Genomic DNA, 11,325 nt, shown 5'->3' with positions numbered 1-11,325 from the left:
TTGAGTTTACGAGCAGTTTAGTTATTTATACAAGAAAAGAACTTGCTGGCTCAGCTACGAAAATCTCAAACTTACGACAGAAACAACTGTTTTAATACAACAAAACCATTATTTTTCTAATAATGGCTAACTAAAACTTGTTATTTGATCCAAGTATCCCTCGCAGGTTGGAGAGTATATTGAGAATTCACAGCTTGTTGAGAATCTTCTTAAGATCAATGAGGTTTGGTGAAAAAGTCTTTTAAACTATCCAAGGATGAAAGTGGCAACACTTGAAAATGTCTCTTAAAGCACGTACTCAATCCAATCTCCACATTAATATGCATAAGTTTTCAATTCAACATATCATCCTTTTAAGCACCCAACATATCAAATTTTACAATTTAATTAAAGTTTAAAAATCAATCATTATATCATCATATAAGCATTAAATATAATATGTATACTAAATTCAAACCAAATAAACTAGCTTTTCCTTGTTTGGTTGACGTTCCAACGATTTTAAGAACTCTTAAATTTCTCTTATGATTCTAAGATTTCTATTTGCTCTTTATAATTGAAATCAATCGACTAGAAATGAGAATTTCACCTCAAGGAACCTTTAGAGAGTCTCTGATCTTCATATAGATGAGTAAGGAGATATAACTTTTAGAAAAAAGATAGAAGAAATTTAAAAAAAAAGTTTAGAGAAATAAAACTTCATAGATAATGAAACACAGAAAATTTAATTTATACTGTTGATATTTTTAAAATAAAATAATAAAATATCATAATTTAAAACATTCTACCTCTAATACTTGATTTTTTAGAATCTCTTAATCATTGATAAATTATTTATATATAAGATATAGTGTCTAAAATAATAAATAGGATGAAATCTTGAAAAATCACAAATACAAGCTCATTGGTATTTAGAATCAAATTTAATTAAGACGAATGTATGTAAATAATTTGTTATGTAAAGATTTTCTTTGTATAAAAAGTTTTTTTTAAGAATTTTAGATAAATATATTTCATTGACAGTATAAATAAAGGTTATCAATAATATACTAGTAATTAGAATATAATTTTTTTATAGAGAGTGAAAATATTAAATTCAAATAAGTATAAATGTTAAATTAAGTAAATATGAAAACGTTGATCAAGAAAACACTCACAAATCCATCATCCTTAAATTTTGAATATTTCATTTCGTTCATATTCATACATATTTGATTCACATTTGATTGTGTATTGTATATTACCCTAGTGTTAGAAAAAAAGAAGAATTTCAAAATTTGAAAACTGATCACACAAAGCATAAAACCAAAATTTCTGGATTATGTGGTAACAATTTTACAGTGAGGACCATTCCTACAAATACTGTCACCACTGTGAACACAACAGCCGTGACACTGTGTTCGTTTGAAGAAATTATACTGTTCGTTCATAAGTGCGGGTGAGGAATTAACCTGTGTTTGCTGTTCGCTTGAGAGGAAAAGCAAGGATGGAAGACGATGGATTTGCAGGATGGGTGAATTTTGGGTCACCCGCGATGGAAAAGAGAGCAGTGATTTATAGTAAAATGTTATGTACCATCATTTTTTTATTAAATTCCATGACTGTAGTTAAATATATATAATCGGGTTCCACTACACAGTTTAACACAGAATCGATTCCATGCCAAATAAAAGCTGTGAAGAACAGTTTCATGGTCAGCCTTTTCTACTGTAGATTCACGAGAGTTCACTGGCTTGGCGTGGTTACAGAACGATTCCTGACTGATAGGGCTCCGTAGAGGCATTACACAGGAAAGATTCCTGCACACAGTAACAATGTATTGAAAGCGCTTTTGACCAAGAGAAGGAGTTTATATCTGGTTGGTAATGGGTAGCTTGTTGTATTTATTGAGGGTTGAGAAGGACAATATATTGGTGGCCTCAGGTGTGCGAAGAGAGTGTTGAAAGCTGTGTGCGAGAGTTGTTTGCTGTTCGCTGTTTTGCATTGGTAAGATAGTGTGTTGTTTGTACAATGTTATTGTTGTTTTTCACTTGCAGGGTTGTAGATGGGGAGGAAGAAGGAGGTTGTGGAGGTTCATGGCATGAAGAAGAAGCTGGTTTCATAGCGAAAGAAGACGATGAACAGTAATTGGATTGAAGTATGAGGGTGGCGTAGTCGGTTCTAGGAGAGTGGTATTCGGTTCCACTCCTGCGACGTTTTTTGAGAAGCGCTGTATTCAGTTTGCACAAACGCATCCGGTTCCAGCGCAGCGAAAAAGATGGCGAAGCACATGTATTCGGTTACGTAGCGGTGGTATTCGGTTCCGAAAGCGAACTTCGAACAGCTGCTGCAAGTCTTCGGCCGGCGATACTTGGACGCCACCAACGTTGTCACCCTCTCCGGAGTCGAGAAGTGGGGTAGGGGTGACTGCTCCTCTCTGGTGAACATAACCATTGGCGACAAGTGCTTGGGGTTTCGTTGGAGGCTGTGGCGGAGGAAGTGGTGGAGCTGGCGGAGGCGATGTGAGAGAAGTTTTTATTGTCCAGTTTTGCTGACGAAGGTGGAGGATGCAGCTCCATCCCATGCTCCATCAAGCAGCTTCGCAACAGAATGCAGAGAGAAGTGAAACATCTCCAGGGCATCCATTGGAGTCCATGGCAGTGGGTGAAAGATCAGCACCTCTAACAGTTTGTTTGTGATCGTGGAGAGCTACGCAAGGCGGTGCGTGTTGGTTCTGTAAATCGTTCTTCTCACCAACTGTCCCAATTTCATTTGTTTTATAATAAAAACCTTGGGTTTTAATCAACGTGACTATCCAACTTTATTTGTTTAGATTGATTCATTGAAAGCTGAATTGGAATCACGTCATAGCATTAACCAAACCGAGGAAGAATTACATTCTGGTAATTACTGATTTTTTTTTTTTACTTGAGATGTTTTCTATGTTCATCTTGTTTTTTATTTACGTTGTTATGCTAATAAGGATGCTTAGATGCCTTTTGCACAATGGCAGTACAGAAGTTATCTAAAAACTCACCTGCCATACAAGATGCACCAAAGAGTTATTTTTCTGTGATTGCTTCTGCGATTATGGTTAATAATGGTTCTTAACAGTTTGAATATTTGTATTCATTTTATCGTTTTTCATCATTATATTTTTATATTTGGAGTGAAGATATTTTTGAAGAAAAATATATCGATGTCAATTAAAAATTCAAAATTGAAATTTAATTTTTTAAATCAAATATATATTTATAGATTTCACAATAAATTTTGAATTAATAATAATTTAATTATACTCCTTAATAAATTGGTGTGGGAACAATAAGCGTGACCTCACTTTTCAGTTTTTGTTGGTTAATGACTGTCTTCACTATAATGTTTTTAGATATATTTTTTATTTCTTATAAAGGTATTTTCCTCAGAACAAGAACAAAAAAGAGCCCCATTTATCTTATTGTTCATTTGTTTAACTGCATTTATGCCAGGTCGATACATTCTTTGCCGTTGGATCTGCTCTTGGTGTATTTCTTGCACTTCGATCGTAATATTCGCATAGGTATTGGTAAGCAAGTCTTTTATATAATATTATACATTTTATATGAATGTGTGAATCAGTGGTGCTTATTTGTATGTTTACGAGGTTGAATATATGAATGCAATGTATTAGGTTGAGATAATATATTAATATATAATATATGAATGTATGATGTTTACTAAATATATGTATGTAGTTGATAATAAATCTATGAATGAGGTTATTGTCATACGTAATATTTTTTATTTGTAATTTTAATGAATATATGAATGCACTAATGTATATATGAATTATGTTTAATGAATATATGAATCAATGAACTATGTTTAATGAACATATGAATGCATGATGTTAATTATAGGGTATATATTTGGTTAAGTAAATATAGATGGAAGAAGAAATAGATTTATCATATTTGGACTCTGAAGATATAAATGATGATGTGGTTGGTGTAGACTTCAATATAGTCATAACGTTACGTCAACAATTACAAATAACCACTTCAGTGGCTGCATTAACAATGTTATGCATTGTTAGACATGCATTGAGTATCTTGAATATGTACTCGAGTGATTCGAGTAGTGTAAACAATTTCCTATCAGACAGAGACCGTCGTAGGGAGCAATTAATGTCACACCTTGTCCATACTAATTGGTGCCGCAACATTATTAGGATGGGTCCAGAGACATTTATTAATCTTTGTGAGAGACTAAGATCAACTAGGTTAGTTAAGGACGTCATTCGATCGACAGTGGAGGAACAAGTTGTTCAATTTCTTCATATAATAGGCCATAATGTTAAGAATCGAAGTGTCACATTTTTCTTTCATCGATCTGGGTCGACGGTTAGCAATCACTTTCACAATGTGTTAGATGCTATCTTAACTTTGGAATCTGAATTTCTAATTCAACCCTCAGGAAATGAGATTCATCCATATGTCTTGAACAACAATCGATTTTACTCGTACTTTAAGGTACTCATTTCAACATATTTGAAGATGTTATTTGATCAAAGGATGATAAAGGTGCCAAGATCCGATGCTCGGAGATTTCGAGGAAGAAAAGATTGGCCAACTCAATATGTGTTTGCGGCGTGTGATTTTGACATGAAATTCACATACGTTCTAGTTGGATGGGAAGGCACTACATCTGATTCAAGAATTTTAAAAAACGCTCTTGATCGATATGATCCGTTGGTTATCCCCCAAGGTGAGTGTGTATATTGGGATCTTGAAGATTTTATTTATTAGTCACTAAATAACTTTATGTGTACAACATTGTAGGAAAATACTACCTCGGTGATGCTGGATTTATGTTGAAAAGCACAGTTTTGACTCCATATAGAGGCGTCAGATATCACCTTAAAGAATATACACGTAAAAAGGCCACAGAATCCACGCGAGTTGTTTAATCATCGACATTCATCATTGAGAAATGTTATTGAAAGAACTTTTGGTGTGTTGAAAAAAAGATTCCCTATCATTGCAAGTGGCACTGAACCACACTATGGATTAGAGACAAGGACAAACATTATATTAGCTTGTTGTATCTTACACAACTTCCTTCGTGGCATGGATAACGATGACTCATTACTTAATGAAGTTGATAATGAGTTGAATGAAAGGGAATACCATAATGTTTCATCATCTCAAGTTAGAGAAGAGGATCATATGATTAGTAGTAGTATAAGGGATTCCATAGCAGATCAAATGTGGCGAGATTATCAAAACTTTTAGTTATTGTATTTTATTTTGTTGTATGACTAGAAAAGAAATTGAAAACTTATTACGGACTATGAACATTGAAGATCAGAATTTATTCAGACAATGCTTCGACTTTTTATCTTCGCATCCATCACATACAAGATGTTTAATAGGGATGCTAATTGTTGAGACTTTGGCAAGTGTACCAAGTCGTGCAAGTAGTAAAACCGGTAAGATCGGATATTGTTTCCCAAGAGACTTCGGTATTACTATACTATCGTATAATTACTAACTACTTTAAGCTAAAGAATGGTTTCCTTTAATGTGAATTTGTGCATTGAAAGTAAATATGATGCAAAAGTAAAGGTTTGAACTTCTTGGGGCCAAAATACTTGAAAATGGAGTGATTGATGAATAAATATATGGAATGAATATGTTGGAGAATGATTTCAACTATTATACTCCTATGCAAATGCACAATTACTACTACTTCAATTAGCTTGCTCTTGTCAACTTACTAAGTTACTTAAACCCAATCCCTTAGTGAGAAAGCCTAAGTTCACTTGTTAAATTTCAATCCCTTGACAACCTAACAAGTTCACCCGCATTAAGAAAAGAAGTTTAAGACAACCAAAGGTCCTAGCTCTATCCCTAGACACTATTTCCCTTAGGTGTTTAGTTCATTTCAAGGTTCACCCAACATTTCCCAACATTAAGCAAATCCTAGAATCATGCTATGGTTGATCAAGTCACAACAAGCTTTAAGCAAAAAACATAAACACTAGCAAGTAATGAAATAAGCATATATTCATTCAAAACAAGTGCATTTACAATGGAGTTTTATAGTTTACATCATTCCCCAACAAAAGGAATTTAGCTCTCCATAGTCATGGAGAGCTTGAGCTTACAATGGAGGAAAATGGAAGAGAATGAGACCCAAGGAAGAAGAAATGAGTGCTCCCACAGCTCTAGCCTTGCTCCAACAGGTCCAAGAGTGTATTTTCGAGCTTCAGCCGCCAAGTGTCTCAACCGTCGTAAATTGTGTGCCTTTTATAGGGTTAGGGTGCCACATCAGCAAAAAGTCGCGCCCAGCGCCCTTTTCTGGGGCACCCAGGCGCCACAAACCAAGCTCCAACAGCGAATCCAAGGACGCCCAAGCGCAACGATTAAGAGAAAACAACGAACTGAAGGGTGTTGGGCGCCCTTCAGGGGCGCCTGGGGGCCACTTGTGCAGGAAACCCTATTCAAATCTTCATCTTCTAAGCTCCTCCTTGGTTCTCCACTCTTGAAAGCTTGAATGTTCTTCCAAAGCACAACAAGTTCCTGCAAAATTTGAGGAATTAGTGATGAAAACTACTGTGTGTAACCTAAGCTGAGTTTATTCACAAAGTTAGATTAAAAAGAGGATTAAGCGTGTTTCAAGCTTCAGGAGTGTTGATTTGGCAAGAAAATTGCACCATAGATAATGGTAAGAATTACCGTTATCACTAATACAACATCGTTTCAATAGATTGCAACGATACCTCATTAAAGTAAGGTGATGAACTATTACAAATATATTTGTATATTATTATGTTGGGTTTTTTTTTTTAAGTCATGTAATATTATAACTTCGTTTAATTATGTTTGTTTAAAGTTAATCAATCTCACTTCCGTAACAAATAAATTGATATTACATGGTAGTAAATTATATTACAAACAAATACTACATTTAAAAATAAATTCATTTTACTACATTATAATTTTTTTAATTTTTAAAAATTAATTTTAATAATTATTTATAATTTTGGTCTCATTATAAACAATTTTACAATTAAATATAACATTAATAAATAACATTTTATATTACTTTAATAACTAGGGGCATTTTGGTAATCTTTAATTACTACCAATTAAACTAATTTTTTAAATCTGTCACATCAATCAAATACACTCTCAATTATCCACAAATCCACTAAAAAAAAGAACAAAAAAATTACCCTCAAGTCCATTCAAATCATCTTTCCCAAATCATCACCCTCAAATCACTACAAAAGAACAAAGCCTGAGAGAAGGCAAATAACTGTCAAAAGTCCATATGATTGATGATGAGGAATTGTTTATTGGATCGTGATATTCTAACAACGCCAATTTGACAAAAATTTGACAACGCCACGTGTTTTAATTGGTCGAATTTGAATGCTTTTTTTTTTTTAAAATCTGATTTGGATAGGGTTCAGGATTGGATTCCGAAACTACCCTCTTCGTGTTCGCACTTTATCCTCTCTCCTTAGCGCTTTCTTCTCTCTCTATTTTAGGGATTTGAATTTCATTTCAACTTCTATCTTCATAGCATTTTCTTCATAGCACTCTCTTCTCGCTCCTCCATTTTTAGGGTTTCATTTTGTGTGTTCGTTTTGTTCACTGGCTGCCCCTGTGTGTTTCTTTGTTTCGTTCGTGCTCTGCGTTCACCGATCTCTGTGGAAGGTTTGTTTAAAGTTTCTCCTTCTCTCTTTGTTTTTGTGTGCAATGGATTCGACCCCTGACACTGGTTCTTCGAACAAGGTATGTACTTCCTTTGTTTGACGTATTCGTATTTTGGGGTTGGTTATTTTGTTGGTTTGTCGTTTTGGGTTTTTTTGGTACTTGATACAAGAAATATAATTTCATTTTCTGCTACAGTTGTTTGTTCGTCATTCATTGAAAACTAAGTTTGTTGGTGGTTTGAATGAAATTTTGACTGAGGAGCAGAAGGCTATTATTTCCAAGACTCCATTTCAATGGTTTTTAGAACTAAATGATAACCTTACGATTGCTAGGAATATTCTCAATGATTTATTAATTAGATGGGTTGATGAGAGGGGGATTTTTTTTTTTTGGAGAAAAATTTGTGGAATTCAAGGAAGTAGATGTTACCTTAAGCTTAAGGTTGGGTTTAGTTGGTGCTCAGATTAAATTGAATGAAAAAAAACTTAGAAAAAGTTATTGTCGGAAGTACATTGGTAAAGGAAAAGAAAAATATGAATTGGAAGTCATATACGATTTTATTTTGAAACAACACAGGAAGTTTCCTTCAATAGATGTTTGTAAGCTGTACATTTTGGTAGGAATTACTGAGATATTGTTACCTAATCGTACCAAAACAAGGACAAAAATGAGTCAGGCATCTACGAGAGCATCAAGGACAAAAATGAGTCAGGCATCTGTGAGAGCATCAGTTAATCTAACTAGAGAGGAGTTGAAGAAAGGAAGAAAGTCAACAAGCAATAGAAAACAAAAAAAACATATTGGTGTTGATGCTGCTTTGGAGAAACAAGATGCTATAATTGAAGAACTAGAAGAAGAGTTATCTGCATTGCAGGCTGAGCTGCTTGAAGAGAAGAATAAAGATGATGGTGGTTACAGTACGCCATGTCAAGAACATGACAATTATAATGAGTTTGCATGTGAGGGAGGAATTTACAGCCATGAAACCGTTATGAAGGAAGGAGTACACCGTAAGCGTTACAAAAGCAAAGCTTGTAGAACTCCCTACATTGGATATAGTAAAAAACTTGATTAATTTATGTAATTTGTGATTAGTGCAGTATTTAGTACATGTTGAACTATGGAAACCTTTATTTGGAACAATTATTTTCATTGTAATTTGTGATTAGTGCAATATCTAGTCCTAAACTTTATTTCGAATTTTGGTTGTTATTTTCATTCCATTTGTTGTTTGTTGGTATTTTTGAATAGTTTTCCTTTGTGATTTTTATTAGAAAGGTCCAGTTCTGTCACCCCTATGTGGTGTTTCTAGGTTGAAAGGGGAGGTCCTAGACCATTGACAGAGGTCTGGTGGTGCTGTAAGCGATTACAATGAGCTGGTAATCGCTTACCTCCCTTTCCAACACAAAATTAGCCTTTTGTACCAAAACCTGAGAGTTGCTATCCAGTCATGTAGGTAAGTGATTACCAGCTCATTGTAATCGTTTACAGCACCACCAAACCTCTGTCAATGGTCTAGGACCTCCCCTCTCAACCTAGAAACACCACATAGGGGTGACAAAACTAGACCTTTGTTATAAAAATCACAAAGGAAAACTATTCAAAAATACCACCAAACAACAAATGGAATGAAAATAACAACCAAAATTTGAAATAAAGTTGGACGAGATACTACACTAATCACAAATTACAATGAAAATAATTGTTCTAAATAAAGGTTTCCATACTTCAACATGTACTAAATACTGCACTAATCACAAATTACATAAATTAATCAAGTTTTTTACTATATCCAATGTAGGGAGTTCTACAAGCTTTGCTTTTGTAACACTTACGACGTACTCCTTCCTTCATAACAGTTTCATGGCTGTAAATTTCTCCCTCACATGCAAACTCACTATAATTGTCATGTTCTTCTCGTGGTGTACTGTAACCACCATCATCTTTATTCTTCTCTTCAAGCAGCTCAGCCTGCAATGCAAATAACTCTTCTTCTAGTTCTTCAATTACAACATCTTGTTTCTCCAAAGCAGCATCAACATCAATATGTTTTTTCTGTTTTCTATTGCTTGTTGACTTTCTTCCTTTCTTCAATTCCTCTCCAGTTGGATTAACTGATCTCTTACAGATGCCTGACTCATTTCTGTCCTTGATGCTCTCACAGATGCCTGACTCATTTCTGTCCTTGTTTTGGTACGATTAGGTAACAATATCTCAGTAATTCCTACCAAAATGTACAGCCTACAAAGAATTATTGAAGGCAACTTCTTGTGTTGTTTCAAAATAAAATCGTATATGACTTCCAATTCATATTTTTCTTTTCCTTTACCAAAGTACTTCCGACAATAACTTTTCTAAGTTTTTTTTTTCATTCAATTTAATCTGGACACCAACTAAACCCAACTCTAAGCTTAAGGTAACATCTACTTCCTTGAATTCCACAAATTTTTCTCCAAAAGAAAAACCACCCCTCTCATCAACCCATCTAATTAATAAATCATTGAGAATATTCCTACCAATCTTAAGGTTATTATTTAGTTCTAAAAACCATTAAAATGAAGTCTTGGAAATAATATCCTTCTGCTACTCAGTCAAAATTTCATTCAAACCACCTGCAAACTTAGTTTTCAATGAATGACGAACAAACAACTGCAGCAGAAAGTGAAATTATATTTCTTGTATCATGTACCTAAAAAACCCAAAACCCAAAACGACAAACCAACAAAATAACCAACCCCAAAATACTAATACGTCAAACAAAGGAAGTACATACCTTGTTCGAAGAACCAATGTTAGGGGTCGAATCCATTGCATACAAAAACGAAGAGAGAAGGAGAAACTTTAAACAAACCTTCCACGAAGATTGGTGAACGCAGAGCACGAACGAAACAGAGAAACACACAGGGGCAGCCAGTGAACAAAACGAACACACAAAATGAAATCAAAATGAAACCCTAAAAATGGAGGAGCGAGAAGAGAGTGCTATGAAGAGAGAAGTTGAAATGAAATTCAAATCCCTAAAATGGAGAGAGAAGAAAGTGCTAAGGAGAGAGGATAAAGAATAGAGTGCGAAAACGAATAGGGCAGTTCGGGAATCCAATCCTGAGCCCTATCCAAATCAGATTTTAAATTAAAAAAAAAACATTCAAATTCGACCAATTAAAACCTGACACGTGACGTTGTCAAATTTTTATCAAATTGGGGTTGTTAGAATATCGCCTTAGCATTAATTTTATGATTACTGATCTGTCTGCATCACTCTGTTGCCGCATTCGTTATTTATTATTGCGTCCCGATATTTTGACACCATTGCTTTTAGCACCAATTTGACGCTATGAGGTGGTACCACCCGATTGGTTGATATTTTTCTTTTCAAAAAAAATAAAAAATTACTTGAAAACTTAGGATCAGATTTGAAAATCTGATTTCCGGTTTTGCCCTTTGGCATTTTTAATTTGAGAGAACTGTTTTCATTCTTCTCATTTGTGCATTTTAGTGTGGTTGGGTCTTTCCGATTGGTTTCTGGCCGTCGTTCTTGGTCGTCGTTCTTGCCCACCGTCGACGGTATCNTGTACTAAATACTGCACTAATCACAAATTACATAAATTAATCAAGTTTTTTACTATATCCAATGTAGGGA

General features: G+C 34.4%; 1 protein-coding gene across 1 annotated transcript; it reads left to right on the top strand.

Moving 5' to 3' along the window:
- Nucleotides 1–3,996: 3,996 nt before the first annotated feature.
- On the top strand, nucleotides 3,997–5,377 carry LOC111241213. The gene has a single exon (XM_022778141.1). It carries the CDS (start codon nucleotides 4,038–4,040, stop codon nucleotides 4,764–4,766), a length of 729 nt encoding a protein of 242 aa, XP_022633862.1. The 5' UTR covers nucleotides 3,997–4,037; the 3' UTR covers nucleotides 4,767–5,377.
- The last annotated feature ends 5,948 nt before the right edge of the window (nucleotides 5,378–11,325 follow it).

Source organism: Vigna radiata, unplaced genomic scaffold (assembly GCF_000741045.1).
Source record: "Vigna radiata var. radiata cultivar VC1973A unplaced genomic scaffold, Vradiata_ver6 scaffold_268, whole genome shotgun sequence".
In the NCBI taxonomy this organism is placed as follows: domain Eukaryota; kingdom Viridiplantae; phylum Streptophyta; class Magnoliopsida; order Fabales; family Fabaceae; genus Vigna; species Vigna radiata.
The sequence above is the reverse complement of the archived record's forward strand: the minus strand, read 5'-3'. Positions and strand labels throughout refer to the sequence as shown.